This window comes from Xyrauchen texanus, chromosome 20 (genome assembly GCF_025860055.1).
Source record: "Xyrauchen texanus isolate HMW12.3.18 chromosome 20, RBS_HiC_50CHRs, whole genome shotgun sequence".
NCBI lineage: Eukaryota > Metazoa > Chordata > Actinopteri > Cypriniformes > Catostomidae > Xyrauchen > Xyrauchen texanus.
Genome location: NC_068295.1, coordinates 4352414 through 4369764, shown reverse-complemented (window position 1 = coordinate 4369764; position 17351 = coordinate 4352414). Strand labels below are relative to the sequence as shown.

The window sequence follows — 17351 nt, the reverse complement described above, 5'->3', positions numbered from 1 at the left end:
TGGTTAAGGGATGATGTCATAACTAGGGCTGCCAAAGTTAACTTAATTAGTTTATTATTATTAAATAATTTTGTTTAAATTATGTTAACAGTAGGGCTGGGTTTCCTGATTCGATTCACAAGATTTTGATACCGATTCACATTGGTATTTTTTTGTTAAAATGTTCATTATAGTTACATATGAAAAAAGCCTCTCTCAGCTAATGCTGGGAACAGGGAACCATTTGAGTAGTTACATTACGAAAATCTTAATATTACACATTTTATTTCATCATTAGATTTTTTATTTTTTGGTCTTTTTAAAAATGTACAAATGTTTTTCATCAATAAATATCTCCTGCTAGCTAGCTATATATATATATATATATATATATATATATATATATATATATATATATATATATATATATATATATATTTTTTTTTTTTTGTTTATTGTTTACATGCATAATTTGTACTTTTTTCAAGTATTTACAGTGATATGTTGACCAAGTGCTAAAACTAGGGATGGGCATTTTTGTCATTTTGTTAACTCGAGTATTCGGACTAATTAATCGTTGAGTACTCGAGGGTTAATGACGTACATAACTGTAACATGTCTGACAAAAGTCTTTGGCTGCTGCATTGCATCTTGTTGTTATAGGCTGTTATAGGGCTACACAATTTGGGGAAAATGCCATATCAGAATCAGCTTTATTGCCAAGTATGCTTACACATACAAGGAATTTGTCTTGGTGACAGGAGCTTCCAGTGTACAACAATACAAATACAGCAGCAAGACATAGGTAATTAAAAACAAAAACAAAAAAAGGAATAATAAAAATAAATAATTATACATATAAATACATACATACACACGCATAGTTTTCGGCAGGGCAGGGAGGTTTACAATCAGTGAGAAACATTCACTTTTAGTGAATAATATCCATTAACAAGTTAAAGTTCTTACATTAAACAATAATAAAACGTGTTTAGCAAACATTCTGTAGAGACAGGTGTTCAAAACATGGTTAATTACACTCTCTTTTGATTAACGTAACGATAGCATTGCAGTGTATATCAGTTTGGTTGCTATGAGACTTCTCTGACAAACAATGTAACCCTCAAAATCGACGTAATCAAAATTTAAAATAAGCTTTGACATGTTTGTTTAGTTGTCAGGTAATTGTCACTGAATTTTAAATGAAGTCAAAAGTCACATCATGCATGATTAACATCGATCATCGTTTTCATGATTGATCATTGGTGCCATGTCCAGGTACTCGAGCCCATCCCTAGCTAAATCTGTACTGTCTCTTTAAGAATAGTGGCAGTTCAGCAAGCTTCTCACAGTAGAGTTGTAGTTGAGTTGCATGGCTTCTTTAATGCATCCTTGCAATCTGTGATTAGTATTAAATGTTTTTGTTTTTATTTTTGATCAACAACTGACTGTAAAGAACAGAAATGATATTAAAAGAGACATGGAACGTGTCACACCAAACTCAGTGCTGAACTATACTCTTCGGACCACTGTTAGTAGGTACTCCCCACTGCTCGCCATGAGCACTCCACAAGCCTTGCCATTTCAGAGATGCTCTGACCCAGTCGTCTGGCTATATCAATTTGGTTGCTCAGGTCTTTACTCCTGCCCATTTCTCCTGCATTCAGTACGTTGACTGAGAACTGATTGTTCGCTTACCATCTAATCTACCCAGACCTTGACATGTGGCCTTGTTAGGAGATGATCAACGTTACTCGCTTCTCCTGTGAGTGGTCATAATGTTTGTATATATGCCACTGAATCAGGTAAACTTTAAAAAAACCCTCCGAGCTTAAAGGGTTAAGTACATCAAAACATAATGCACTATACATGTAAATATACAGTACACTGTATACATATATTTAGAAAAGGTATTTAAAGAAGCGATGTACTTGTGGCTTTTGCAGGAGCAGTCCAATGTGCTGAAGTGTCCTGGACCAATTCACACTCCCAATTCAGCACCCAGCTTCCTCAGTACACACCTGAGAAATGTGACCCGGCTGGACTCGCCCGCCTCTCCTCTGCACTGCCATGCCCTGCACAACCAGAGTCGAATCCCCGCCATCCCCGGCCTGCACTCGCGTGTTCACTCGCCCAGCATTTCAAACATGGCTGCTCTCAGGTAGGTCCATACAAGAAGCCATTAAGTCTGTGATTGATGTCTAGCTGTTTTCAAGTAAGAGGCTGTGCATAAATTCTGACATATGCATAATTACTGGTGGTTGCTAAGGCATCAGTAGTACTATTGCTCATACTTATTTTAGGGATTTGAATAAAATCCCAACACTATGTATTAAACTTCGTTGTGTAACTCTGATGCAGACAAAACTATGCATTTAACAATAACATTTCTAAAGCATTTAGCTAAAAACCACTTATTAATCTTCAAAAAAATATTTTTTTTGTCAGTCGGGCTCACTCCCCTGGCATTGCCGCACCCTCCTTCTCCGGAGCGCAGCGCTTCAACATGTCGTGCCACACCCCGTCCCCACGCGGGCACAGCATCCTGGCCTCGCCCAACAGTACCCTGAACGATACCGCCCTGCTACCGGAGATGGAGCCCATTCTACCTGACCTCTGCATTGAGCAGCTTTGGACTGAAACCAGCGCAAGCTCCAGGTCTGCTCAAGCTTCATTGCTCAGTTTTTTTAATGAAAAAAATCTTTTTTAGACTTTTAGCCTCTATTTTATAAGACCTGAGGTAGAGAGTAGGGAAATGGCATCAGAGCACGTTTAATTCCTGTCCCCATGAGCAAACACATTATGTTTTGAGTTATCAGATCATGCGATTAGTGTTGTGTGTGTGTGTGTGTGTGTGTGTGTGTGTGTGTGCGTGTGCGTGTGCGTGCAGGGATAAAGGTTGTCAGGCCTCTAAAGTCTTCATCACCTCTGACCTGTGTGAGAACATGTATCTGTGCTTCCTGGTTGAATCCCACCAGCAGCTCAGGTGAGTACATTTTCCTCTTTCTCTAACCTTCTGTTAAAGTTTTGTTTGATTTAGACCAATTTTCTGTCTATAGTTATTCATTTAGAGCACCTGAATAACTATAGATCTCTCTTGTTTGCTATTCACAGGTGTGTAAAATTTCTTGAGAGCAATGAAACTTCTCAGTTGATATTTGCATCAGTGACCACTATAACTGCAAAAGATGCAGCTCCTCTAGAGGTGAGTACCTTGATAGGTCTTCTGGACGCATGAATTTGAAATCTGTGAGGAGAAACATAAAAGCTTTTTGTCATCTTAATATTGTTCCTTTAAAAATTGTGAACCATTTTTACCAATTTAATTAAAGATAGTGGATAAATATTGCACATTTCACCACATTGAAGCAAAATCGGACATCATGATTGAGTAGAATCTAGAATATTCTAGAATGTTCTGTAAGATTAAAATTGCATTTGTAAAACCGATTTTATTGTATAAGATGTTATAACCGATTTTAACAACAACAAAAAAAAGTACAGGCCAATACCTTTTTATGTTTTGCTAGGAATTAATACACGAGATGCTTCAAAAGCAGCGACATGCGGTGCAGCGGTCAAAAATGCCAGTTTAACGCAAGTTTACGTAGAAAAACAGTTGACAGTCAGTGCAGATGGATGTTCAGTGTGAATGGCTGCTAAGTATTGGCCTCTTTTGCACCAGTGTTGTTATCAGGACCTAAACTTTATTATTCATTTCTTGAAAGGACATTCACGCTATGCTGGTGCTTGAGGCCAATGGAAGTCTGGTTTTGTACACTGGAGTCACTCGGGTGAGCGTGCATCATTTATTCACTTTCAGGTCTTCTGCTTGGAGATTTGACCATCCTGAAACATACAGTGTATTCTCCATGCAAAGCGCTCTTTTATTAAATAAGCCAAAGGCATCTGTACATTTAAAATATTTTTCTCAGTCTTGTCACTTCAAAACATCACGTGCTTCCATCATGTTCCCCACGAATCACCAGAGATTTGAAAATTGGTTCTAGGTGAGTCACTCATATCTGGATGATAGACCGTCATTAGTGCTGGGGAGAAATGACGGGTTGTTTACAGACACAAAGGCATATTTATCATCGATTGTCAGTTTATACCATTGAATTCATATAATTTAGGAATGTCAGAAGATGGTACCTGCAGATCTACAAATGTATGCATGATTTATATAGAGAACAATATATATTTCTCTCCAGCATCAATGATGTTTTAGATGTGTGTGACTCATCCAAAACAAATTCTGTTGTTCTGTAATTTTCTAGCTTTCTATTGATTGTATTGTTTTGACGGGTCACCTTCCTCAATCATGTTTTCAACCAAAGGCTGCATCTGAGTTTGTATATGTCCTATTTACGATCCAGGATTAGGATTAGTGCACCCCGAATCACACTTTTTTTCTACTAATAATTTCCAACTGTGGATGTACATGCAAAAAAGGAGATTTATGTTATAAAAATTCCACCACAGTGTCATTTCCAGCACATCTGAAATTCTGTATTGTGCTTAACAGAATACTGTGATGAAATGATGCTGATTGAAATTACATTTTTTAAATAAAATGTGGTTTTGTTTTGTTAAGGCTAATTTCATGGCTAACATTTTTAAGTATCATATATATATATATATATATATATATATATATATATATATATATACATACATACACACACCATTAATATTTGCAGGCTTTTTGCATTACAGTTTGATTGGAAATGACACCCAATAAAAATATTCGGCTCTCAAGTGATAATTCCCTTCATTTGTATTTTTATTCAAACATCACTTGTCTCATATTTCATCTCAAGCATACTCTTCACAGACACTTCTGTCCACTTGGTTAACAAGTACACTAATGTTTGGAAAATCTTTGTTAGGAGGAAAATGGTTTGGTGTGGTGGAAATGACCACTTTAAGATTAAAAAAATATATATTTTTCACCCGGTTGACTTTGTTTAGATTATCATAGTTTGATAATGGATTTTCATCTTTTTTTAATTTTGAAGGTCTGGGATAAGGCAAAAAAATTTAAATAGAAATCTATAAAAGGCATTTGAAAAGAACCAAAAATAAATTATGAAGGCAAAAAAGTCAGTTTTAATATAATCATCATCTAACAAAACTTTTGGTAACAAAAACTATCCTCAAACAAGCAATTTCTTCCCAAGGAAACCTCATTTGTTTAACCGGCTCCAATACTTCTGCAAAACTCTGTATTATCCTTTCATTTTTGATGTCCTGAGACAGAATGTCATACTTTATGTTCTTTTGAGATGTTCAGATTGAACTCGCACTAATTGAAAAATATGCACCGAGATTTTGACTACCAAAAGTCAAAGTGGGGAGTGGTGGCGGCGTGGTGGCGTAGTGGTCTATAGCACTTAACTGTTAATCAGAAGGTCGCTGGTTCGATCCCCACAGCCACCACCATTGTGTCCTTGATCAAGACACTTAACTCCAGGTTGCTCCGGGGGGATTGTCCCTGTAATAAGTGCTCTGTAAGTCCCTTTGGATAAAAGTGTCTGCCAAATGCATAAATGTAAATGTAAAAGTCCAAATCTCGAAAATTTTAACCCCCCTGTTGTTTATTAAACAGTAATTAAATTTTTTTTGGTAATAAATGTATCGCTTTAAAACATATTTAAAAAATAAATTTGAGCCTAAATGTTAATAACATAGCACAGTCATTTTAAAATTACAATTAAAATATATTAGATAGTTATTCCAAAAACTGCCTATTACAGTGGCCAGAAAAAGCTTGCATTTACCTGCATTTATGTATAAATTTACATTTATAAAAAAATTTTTTTGGATTCTTATCTAAATTACAATAATGAACAAACAATCTGTTTGAAGTAACACACAAATTATTGTATTGTTCTTGTACATATTAAATTCATTATTTAAACATTGACAGTGCAGGTTGGAAAAGTATGTGAATCCCTCGGCTAATGACGTCAACAAAATCTAATATGGTCAGGAGTTGGCAAACCTGGCATCCAATTAATTGAAACGAGATTGGAGGTGTGGGTTAGAGCTACTTTGACTAAAAAGCACAAAATTGAGTTTATCCACAAGAAGCATCTTCTGACGTGGACCATGCCTTGCAAAAAAAGAGATCTAAGAAGACCTTTGATCAAGAATTGTTGTGTTGCATGAAGCTGGAAAGGGTTACAAAGTTATCTTGAAAAGCTTAGATATTATATAAGATTAGTATTGTTTGTTAAATCATGTAGAAAACCAGAAAATTCCAAAGGGTTCACATACTTTTTCTTGCCACTGTAAATGATCTTTTCAGCCCAGAATGTCCAGATTTATAGATTTTGGTTTCAACCAAGTATTTTATTCCGATGTATCACTCCTAATGATCGTGAAATTATTATTTTATTTTTTTTTCCCTTTCAGGTCAGCAAAGTTTTTGTCCCTGGTCTTCTATCTCCCACGTTCAGTGTGCAAAACCACCCGCCTCAGTTGAGCACCCCTCTGGAGAACGTGAGCACTCCCGCCAGAGCTACAATTCAGCATATAAGCCAACTAGAGGAGGTACCATTATTAGACTTCGGTGGGGGTACAACTGGGATATTGTGTCCTCAAACATTATTTTGTGACTTGAAACAATAATGGAGTCTTTATATGTCTAAGCAAGAAGATTCTCTTTGAGAGAGGACTTTTGATGTCGGTGTCCCAGTCCTAATGCTAATGGCCATTCGCTTTGTTCCTACGAATGGATCAATAATTAAATCGCAATGTAATGGATAGCTCCATTGTTTTTCTTCTGAAACAACAAATACAACTTGTCTCACGAGTTGATCGAATGCTGGTTTGTTAATCTAATTAGATTAAACTGAGATGTGGGATCAAATGTACTACTGATTGTTGGCTAAATAAATGATTAATCATAACCAATATAGAGAATTTATGGATTTTGGGAAACAAGAGGTGCTTCACAGAAAACCCTTTTAGTGCAGCCATTTAACATGAAGGATTGTTTCATTCATAGAAACGTCATTCTTGTGCTCGCAAATGTCTCTAAAACCTGAAACAGCCTTTTATTGAGAGCTACATTAAGAGTGGCTGAGTTATTTGTACAGAATTACAAATGGGAATAACAGTTTGTTCCTTTTTTGTGATTAGAAAACAGCATTCCTGCTAACAAAGAGTTATTAAAGCCACCATGAAAAAATATTTTTTTGAATATTTTTGAATATGGTATTATATATTTTTTTGGACATATACTATTGTAATACCTTCATTATTTGGACATGCAATTAAAGTGGAACATAAATATGGTAATGAATCTGTCCCTATTTTGCAAGTGTTTCAAATTGGTTTTGTGTTTAAAAGACTCATGGTTTGAATAAAGCATAAAATTCAAAACATACACAGTAAATATCTGTGAAAATAATGTTAAATAAAATGGATGTGTCAAGAAAATGTGAGTGGAAAGATTGTGAATTGTAGACTTTTTGTGGTTGAAACTTGGTTCACGCTCAGGCAAGTTTATATTCACCTTGTACAATCGTTTGAAACCCAATACTTAAGCCATACATTTATATGTAGTTTTTCACAGTCATATAAGGCAAGTATTTATGCCATATTTTCCCTCCTCCTTTCTCTACTCTCAGGTTGGTATGCCGTCTCCAGTGTTGGAGGTCCGCAACTCAACGCAGCACCACGAATCATCATGGCTGGAGGACTCGTTGTTTCAACAGGCTGCTCCACACATTCACACGCTCAAAGACCCCGTCAGTAACAGAGTAACACTGGTCAGTGCCGTCTGGCAGCTTTGAACTGAAATTACCGTTATTGTGCTTCATTGAGGTTCTATTTTGATAATTCATGACATTCCGTTAACTGTTTTTGAATGTGCATTTTTCCGCTGATGCGGACGGAACACCGTTCTAAAATATTGTGACCGTGTTCCCTGCTGGGCTTAATAAATGTATTCAGTGGCAGCCCTGCTACTGAATGTGTGAGAATTGTATAATGTAAAAAATATCAGACAAATATAAATATTTTAATGTGCAAAATAAAATACATTGTTTGTATTGGAAAGATTAGGCCTTGAAATGGCTAAAAACACATATTTTCCAAAAGCACTTAACCCGTCACTAAAAAAAATAAAAATAATTATTTACAATTCTTGTTGCACTTAAATCTGTTTTGTATACTATTCTGATGATAGTGAAACTTTGTAATATGGCACTTTTCGTACCACTGTCTCAAGATGATTCGCTGATGTTTTCCTGTTTTGTAAGTCGCTTTGGATAAAAGCATCTGCCAAATGAATAAATGTAAATGTAAATGAACTACTTCCAATATCTTCTGATTCCAACAGTACTGGTACTTGTAATAAAACAAACAAAATGCTAATATTGTGACTGATAGTCACTGAAATATTGTGCATTTGTACTATACAATATATTATAACTAGGGCTGTCAATCGATATTTTTTTTTTATCAAATTAATTCCATGATGTCCCGATTAATTAATCGCATTTAATTGCATATACAAATATTTGCTGAGAAAGCCTCTCATATAACAATAATTCAATATATAATGATGAAATAATTATACATAGTTATCTTTAAATATTAAAAAATTATATATATGTGTATATATGTGTGTGTGTGTGTATATATATGTGTAAAATATTCAGATAATTAAAATGCATTACATTCCTGTGGCAGAAGAGTTCATCATTGATGAGACAAAATAAAAGTGGCTTTAGAATACAATGTATTGTTTATTACCATATTATTGATCATAAGTCAATCATTGGCACACAGTTCACAGCAATCCATTTTCGTAGTTGTACTACAAGCTTTCATTTCTCAGGAATCTTCCATATTACGGTCCAGGGGCATTGCAGTTAATTGCGTTTTTTTTTTTTTTTAAAGCGTTATTTTGTATAAAATTAATCGCACTGAATTAACACTTTAAATCGACAGCCCTAATTATAACATTTAAGCACGCTATTGATATTACATTTGGGCTTTCATGATTATGAAGTTTGGCTAACGATTAATTGTCAAAAATATAATTTTGATTATTACGATTAATTGTCTGTGTGCACATAAAGAAGTGATTTATTCAAATTTAACTTGAAATTATATAATAAAATGGGGATCTCAGAATAACTTTGAGGCTTTAAAAACTTAGAAATGACATGAAAAATTACATTTTAAACATCCAAATATTTCTAAATAATTAAAATGTATAATTTTTAGTCAACTCTAATCGTGGTCAATTTTACATTTGCCCTGTTGTTTTTGGAACCCATCCAACTTGAATAGCTATTATTATATAGAGAGAATCTCTGCGTATCATTTTATCTTCATGCCAATATAGTGCTTATATTTAGTGTTAAAAAGCAAATGAAACATGCACATTTAATTGATGCAATATTTACTCAAAATTCACCCTAAAATAAAGATTATGTGAAAACGCAACCATTTGCAGTTACCATGAACAACATTGTCGGTAGATTTTGTAACTGACACGAAGAGTTAATCAGCTGGGCTGGCGTGGTAAACATCCATTGCCAATGGGTAAGAACCCCAAACCATCTGATATATCAGTCTATCAATCTGAAAAACATTGCAACTAAATTCTAAATGCATTTTCAAAACGTTATGGCCAAGCAAGGTCAAGTCTATTGCATTCGTGTTTGTGCTGGCCACTACCGCTGAAGGCGGGAGCTGGTAATTGCTTTTGTCATACTGTGCCCGGCCTGTAATTGAGTGCTGCCACAGTGACAGGACGTGACCGATATGGCGGTGTGGTGGCTCAGACATGAGCACCAGGAGTTCGTCACTGTTTTGACAAGACTCGATAAGGTCTGGCCTCTCTGTCTGCAGGGCCGGTGTTGTCATTTTCCACTGAATGATGTGTTCCTGCCAAACGAAATCCCCTCGCAGGCCTGTCAATGCAACCTTACCGCCACAAACTTACATAGGATGAAATGCTTCTTAGAAAGGGTTTTAAAAATAGCAAACGTCTACAGAGGTTTTCGTCCATCCAGGTCATTGTAAGAATGCCTTGTGGAATTCCATCAGATGCAATTGTTCTTGTTTTGTTTTTTCTCAACAAAGGGACAGCAATATTCCTCCATTCAGAATCAGAACAGATATAAATGGCAACATGACGCCTGTAGGTTTGAGTCCCTATGTGATGTAGTATGCAGTGGTGTAGCTAATTTAGTATGCGCTGGTAATGTATCCGCCTCTCACATTTCTTTTGTTCAGGAATTGAGCACCGGTTCCATGTTAAGAATCACCATTCCTGAGGTGGCCACTTCAGAGTTGGGTAAGAGAAAACACTCATATATATATATACTGCATCTCTTTGAACACAATACACAACTGAGTCACAGTATGTTTATGAGAACAAGGCTATATAAGCCCAGTCAAAGCGGTTATACAACCCCCCCAGCCCCACCACGAAATTATAATTTTCTTTTAGTGACATCTTTTTGTAGCATATTATTAGTCATATACTGTAAAACATGTTTATATACAAGGCAAATACGTTTTGTTGAGCTTAAAAAAAAAAGGAAAATAAATAATAAAATGTTTCCCTCATTAAAAACATTTTACTCGTAAAGAAATGAATAGTAACTTTGAAACATGTTTATTAAATCATGAGCACTCACATGAGAATGAAGACTTCAGTCATATCATTAACCTTATAATCGCTGTTTAATTCTACATCAGGAGGGTCCCCTCATGGTGGCAGCCATGTTAGGATCACATGACCAGCAGAATACTACATGCTTAATCTTGGTAACCGCCCTATAATTGGACACTTTGACTCATGGATTAAATAATTAATTAATGTTCCCTAAGTGTCCCTAAGTGTCAATGCAAGTCCAAGATGTATTCAAAAAAATATTATTATTGTAAATAATTATTAAATTAATTGCACCTTGAATGGAAAAATATTTTATTTATTTATTATTAAATGTAAAAATAATAAATAAGGGCTGTCAATCAATTACAAATTTTAATCGAATTAATTACATGGTATTCTGATTAATTAATCGAATTAAACGCATATAAGAATATTTGCTGAGAAAGCCCCTTAAATAACAATAATTTGATATTCAGTGATTAAATAACTATAAATAGTTATATTTAAATAATTATATATTATAAAAAATAATACAGATCATTAAAATGCATCACATTATTGTGGCACACGAGTAAAGCATTAAAAAAAAGACTTGAATTAGTAAACATTAACTATCAATGAACAATACTTTAACATCATTTATTAATCTTAGTTCATGTTAATTTCATCATATACTAATACATTTTTAAAATCGAAATGCGTAAACATTAGTTAATGCACTATGAACTAGCTTGAACTAACAATTAACAATTATATTTTTAATAACTAACATTAAAAAAGTAAAAAAACATATTGTATATTCTTGATGCCTAATGCATTAACTAATGTTAACGAATGGAAACTTATTGTAAAGTGTTACCTTATTGAAAAAGCGGCTTTAGAATCCAATGTATTGTTTATTTCCCAATTATTGAACATAAGCCAATCATTAGCCTACTGTCCACAGCAATCCATTTCACAACTGAATTCGTCAATCTGTCTGAGATACATTTATTATAAGGGATTTTATAAGTACGTGTCAAACATGTCTGATGGACAGTGTATACAAGCTGCATGCTGCCTATACAGCTGGAGTTTTGATTATTGCCCCCTGGAGAAAACAGGTGGTACTTCAAGCCTGAGTTGCTGTACGGTGACATTACTAATTGTGTTTATTAATATGCTTTATTTTTTATATAATTAATTGCACTGAATTACTGCGTTAAATCAACAGCCCTATAAAAATTGTTGGAAATTTTACAGCTATAATGTAGCTCCACATCAGCTATGAATTGATTAACACACTTTGTTGCTGACAAAACCTTGTCTATGTTAGCTAATTATATTACGTTACTTTGGTGATGTATTTAAATCTTCAGAATTTGCATCGTTGTTCAATACATACATAGAAAAACTAATATTTACATTTGCAATGCATTAAAACGCATGTACATGTTCGGCAAACAAAAGATGCAATGAAAACCCAATACCATTCTGATAGGGCAAGCGATTGTCTCCGGTTCACATTCTTGCACTAAAGAAAAGCTGGATGCAACGGGTGTCTCTAAATGCTTTTTTAACTTCACACGCCACCCAAACAATGCTGCACTTCTGTGCAAGATGCTGAAATAACAGTGAGACACGCTGCAGCGGCCAAAGACGTTCATATAACACATTTACATAGAAAAAAACATTAAAAACAGCATGAAGGGATGCAAAAACCCATTTGGTGTGAACGGGTCCTTATTGTTGAGCCCTGCCACATCCCGTAGTGTCTGTTTTAATAGCCACAGTCCACATAAATGTTATTTTGTAGTGCGTTTTGTAAAGCTTCGATCGTGATGTTTTAGCTAAAATGTGATGTAAAACTGCCCAAGGATCTGTCACTAATAAAAAGTAAGTCATTCCCATCCTTTCTCCATTTAGATATTTGACCTTTACTTATGGAGTTTTACACGTTTACTATAAATATTCCAGGAAGAATAGATTTCACATGCTCTGGGCCCTGTCATTAGTGGTGTTTGCTAAGGCAAGCGTCGCTATTATTATTGCTCACAATTAGTGTTAGGGGTTTGAACAGAGTGTGTAGTAGTGTGTTAGTATGAGCTTAAAGGGACTGCTCACCCGAAAATGAATAGGCTGTCATTATTCACTTACCCTCATGTTGTTCAAAACCTGTATGACTTTCTTTCTTCCATAGAACACAAAAGGAGATGTTAGGCCAAATGTTCAGTCCAGCCACCATTCACTTTCATTATATGAAAACAAGATGCAATAAAAGTCAATGGTGATGCAAGAAAGATTGTCATGCAAGTTTGGAACGACTTGAGGGTGAATAAATGATAAAGGAATAGTTTAAAATGAAAAATCTGTGAAGTGCATGTTTAATGCTCTGCTTTTGTGAGGAAGGGGTTATTTGTGTTCCTCTCTATAATAATGGTGCATAATACTTTAATACATAATACATTTAAAAAGTAAACAATACTGTAATCAGAAGTCTTGGGTCACTTCCGTTGAGTGCATCACGTACATTAAAAATCACGACATCATCCGCTCAAGTTATCGCTCGGCATCATACCATCACACGCTCTCAGTAACTCTGCCTACAGCTTAATTAGACAAACAAACAGGGAAAGGTCAGAACAGAGCTGAAGAAAATGCCACTTTATTGGCGGCACAAAGCCCACTGCTTTTAATATAAAGCATTTACTTACAGGAAGCTGGCATTAATTGAAAATAATTGTAAAGAACGCTGGATGAGCAGATATCACATGTGATCAGCATGTTACTAAAGGCCAGCTAGGAAAATTAAATGAATCAAAGATGGAAATCACATCACTTCAACAAACCGCATGATCTGCGGTATCAGTCATATCCATATCACAAACGGTAATGATATATGCACCACAATATAAGGGAAAGCTCATCCAAAAGTTCTGTCATCATTTACTCACCCTCATGTCATTTCAAACTTGTATGACATGAAACACAAAAGGAGATATTAGACGGGATGTTCATCTCAGTTACCTTCACTGTCATTGCATAGTAAAAAGATGCAATGGAAGTTAAAGGGATAGTTCACTCAAAATTTGTTATTCTCTAATCTAATCTCTAATATGAAGGACTTTCTTCTGCTGAACACACAAAGAGTTTTAGAAGAATATTTCAGCTCTGTAGGTCCTTTCAATGCAAATGAATGGTGGCCAGACATTTTTGAAGCTCCAAAAATCACATAAAGGCAGCATACATTATCCATACCAGTGGTTTAGTCCCTACCTACTTTCAGAGTGATATGATAGGTGTGAGTGAAAAATAGATAAATATTTAAGTCATTTTTTACTATAAATCTCCACTTTCACTTTTTCACATTCTGAAAGTGAAATGGGAGATTTATAGTAAAACGGATTTAAATATTGATCTGTTTCTCTCCCAAAGTGACTGTGTCGCTTCAGAAGTCATGTATTAAACCACTGTAGTCATATGGATTACTTTTATGCTGCCTTTATATGCTTTTTGGAGCTTGAAGGTTTTGGTTACCATTCACTTGCTGAAAAGAGCTGAAAAATTCTTCTAAAATAGTCTTTTGTGTTCTACAGAAGAAAGTAAGTCATACACATCTGGGATGGCATGAGGGTGAGTAAATGATGAGAGAACATTCATTTTTGGGTGAACTATCCCTTTAACTGTTTCATAGTAGTAGTATTTCATATACTGAAACAAAATTTAATTTTCCATCATTCTATTCCTCTGTAATGAAACTTTATTGTGGTCCTACCAGCCTTTAAACTGATTTAAAAATACAGCCCTACACTTCCTGTTTTATTTCATTCTGCTGCAAAAATCCAATCAAACAAACCCAATGTATGGTGCAGCTATCAGATATCCTCTCCCTCTCTGCATCAGTCAGCTGGTCTTTCAGCCCCCATGTCACGCAGTCGAACTCTTTGGCAAACAGTCATGTATACTGTAAATCCCATATCATGTGTAGTGGCCCTCTGCACATGGCCACCCCCTCACTCAGATGTGCGTTCCAGCTCTGCCTGTGTCTTTTGAAGTGGCGGCCCCCTCTGTGTGCACCTTCTTATGGGATCACCTCCGCGTACAGCATTCATCTCTATTCACGTTTAATCAACACACGCATTTTTGAAGTGTGCACATGGGGGTGGGAGATATGGCCTAAAAATTATGTTTTAATATTTTCTGTCATTGTCATTGAGAGGAAAGCACTATGACTCTAGTTCATACGTAGTGTTGCGGGTTTGAACAAACCCCTAAAACCAAGTGTTATAATTTTATTCATAGTTCGTCCTGTACTCATTTTGCTACGAACACTACAATAATATCTCTGTATATTTCAGTCTATTGACGTTATTCGATATACTGTGTATATATATATCTCGACAGTTATGTATTTGTTCTGAAATGGGTTTTGAAGGGTTTTTGTTTTCATTCCAACCAAACAGCCACGGTAGCCAAGTAGATTCAAAATGTTTAATGCATAATGTAGAAATTTAGTCACTTTCGACAACATTTTTTCACTAAATGAACACAAGGATGAATTACATTTTAATAATTTATTTATATGCACCAATTTACAAAAATACAATGTAATAACTTTATTTACCAAAATATATTTTTACTAAAATATTTTTTGTGAATAATCAGGGTGTGCAAAAACTACAACTTCACTCACTTAAGTTTTTGCAACCCGGTTGAATATTATAATACAGAATTATTATTGTGGAACCCAGTCAGGTTTATTATTATTACTTAACACTATTATTATGATTTTTTTTTTTTTACAATAGTAACTTTAATAGGAACATTACACTAATACTGGATAGGGCCTCCCTTTGCTCCCAGAACAGCCTCAATTCTTCATGTCACGGATTCCACAAGATGTTGGAAACATTCCTTTGGGATTCTGGTCCATGTTGACATGTTGATTGCATTACACAATTTCTGCAGATTCGTCAGCTGTGCATTCATGCTGACTTGGCAGGCCGCTGAAGAACAGTTAACTTATTGTCATGTTCATGAAACCAGTTTAAGACGACTTTTGCTTTGTGTCATGGTGCATTATCATGCTGGAAGTAGCCATTAGAAGATGGGTAAATTGCTGACCATGATGGGATGCTCATGGTCAGCAGCAATACTCAAATAGGCTGTGGCATTCAAGCGATGATTGATTGGTATTAACGGGTCCAAAGTGTGCCAAGACACCATTACACCACCAGCAGCCTGGACTGTTGAAACTAAAGCACGCTGGGTCTATGGCACCAGATTCTGACCCAACCATCTGTGTGCCTCAGCAGAAATCGAGATTCATCAGACCAGGTGACATTTATCCAGTCTTCAACTGTCCAGTTTTGTTGAGCCTTTGCCCACTGCTGACTTGATTTTCTGTTCTTATCTCACAAGTGTAACCCGATGTGGTTGTTACGACCTTATCTAGGTTTCAAATCGTCCATGTCAAAATAAAGAAATAAGCAACAGTCATCACAGGCTCCCTACCTAAACCAAAAACAGGAGAATACTTACATTAAAAAAAATAGTACACACAACAGACCCCCTCCCGTTTCCATGTGAGTTATGTAAAAGGAATTTGTATATAAGACATATCACTTTGTATAGTCAACCGTAGAGTATGACATCAAATGAGTTCTCTGTAAGTCAAGGCTTGCAACAAATGCAAGGTACCAAAAAAGGTACAATGAGTCACACAAACAACCCCACATCTGAAATAAAATTTGTAATACGAAAACATCTGAAATTTTACAGCAATCTCACCTAAATATCACACAGGGGCTACTTTTCTCAATGCTTACCTCCAGTTTTATTCAGATCGAATGATTATATTTAAGATACAATCTACATTATGGCCCTTTTCTTCAGTCCCAGCAAGATGTAACAGTGTCCTGTGTTGACTTACATTTATATTGGTCTTGTCAGATACCTTAAACAAATACTTGTAGCAGGTAGTTAAAGGGCAGCTCAACCAAAAATGAAATTTCTGTCATAATTCACCCTCAATGCCGTATAAATTTGCCTCTTCCATTGAACACAAAAGGAGATGTTAGGCAGTATGTCTCAGTCACCATTCACTGTAGCTGTATCTTTCCATACAATAAAAGTGAATGATGACTGAAACTAACATGCTCCGTAATATCTCCTTTTAAGTTCCACGGAAGAAGGTCATACAGGATTGCAACACATGAAGGTGATTGCAGAAATATCATTTTGAGTGAACTATCAATTTAAGTAAATTCTCAACAGTTACATTAAAAATGTACCTTACTTATATAATATGCATATTAAAGATAGATTGATAATAATATTTACATTTGATGAATTATTAATATTATAGTATTACTATCATTATTCTTTATGTATATTCCATATTTATTAAATCTGCTCTAGGGAGATGAGATGTAGTCTAATAGCTGTTTAACTGTTTCTTTTCACCCTGCAGCTGAGCAGTTCTGGTTGCACACAAGGCTTATTTATAAACAAATTGCTATTTCTGCCTTTCTTGGTGTTGTGTTTTTATGATGGAGCTCCACGGTATGAAAGGTGGCACAATTAGATCGCTCCAATGTTGCGCACTTGCAGTGTTGACAGCTTTGTTGATGAAAATGAGGAATAGTTTTAATGCATCGCTCGCTTACAGAGACACAATACAATGCCATTCGCATGTTGAATTAACAGGTTTAAAAATATTTAACATCTTAATTCAGTAAATATG

At 35.3% G+C, this 17351-nt stretch overlaps 1 protein-coding gene and 1 long non-coding RNA gene across 3 annotated transcripts in view; one reads left to right on the top strand and one right to left on the bottom strand.

Annotated features, from left to right (window-relative positions):
* The window catches only part of LOC127660370 (anaphase-promoting complex subunit 1-like), a 100881-nt gene that overhangs the window by 13713 nt on the left and 69817 nt on the right, over positions 1-17351 (top strand). For both annotated transcript variants that reach the window (XM_052150509.1, XM_052150508.1), the window contains exons 9-16: positions 1926-2140; positions 2428-2637; positions 2870-2965; positions 3094-3184; positions 3708-3773; positions 6400-6537; positions 7620-7760; positions 10243-10303. In XM_052150509.1, coding sequence (XP_052006469.1) covers positions 1926-2140; positions 2428-2637; positions 2870-2965; positions 3094-3184; positions 3708-3773; positions 6400-6537; positions 7620-7760; positions 10243-10303 — 1018 coding nt within the window. The remainder of the gene's footprint in view (positions 1-1925; positions 2141-2427; positions 2638-2869; positions 2966-3093; positions 3185-3707; positions 3774-6399; positions 6538-7619; positions 7761-10242; positions 10304-17351) is intronic.
* LOC127660374 (uncharacterized) overlaps positions 15200-17351 on the bottom strand; it is a 77704-nt gene continuing 75552 nt past the window's right edge. The window contains exon 4 of the long non-coding RNA XR_007972633.1: positions 15200-16120. This is a non-coding gene — a long non-coding RNA (uncharacterized LOC127660374). The remainder of the gene's footprint in view (positions 16121-17351) is intronic.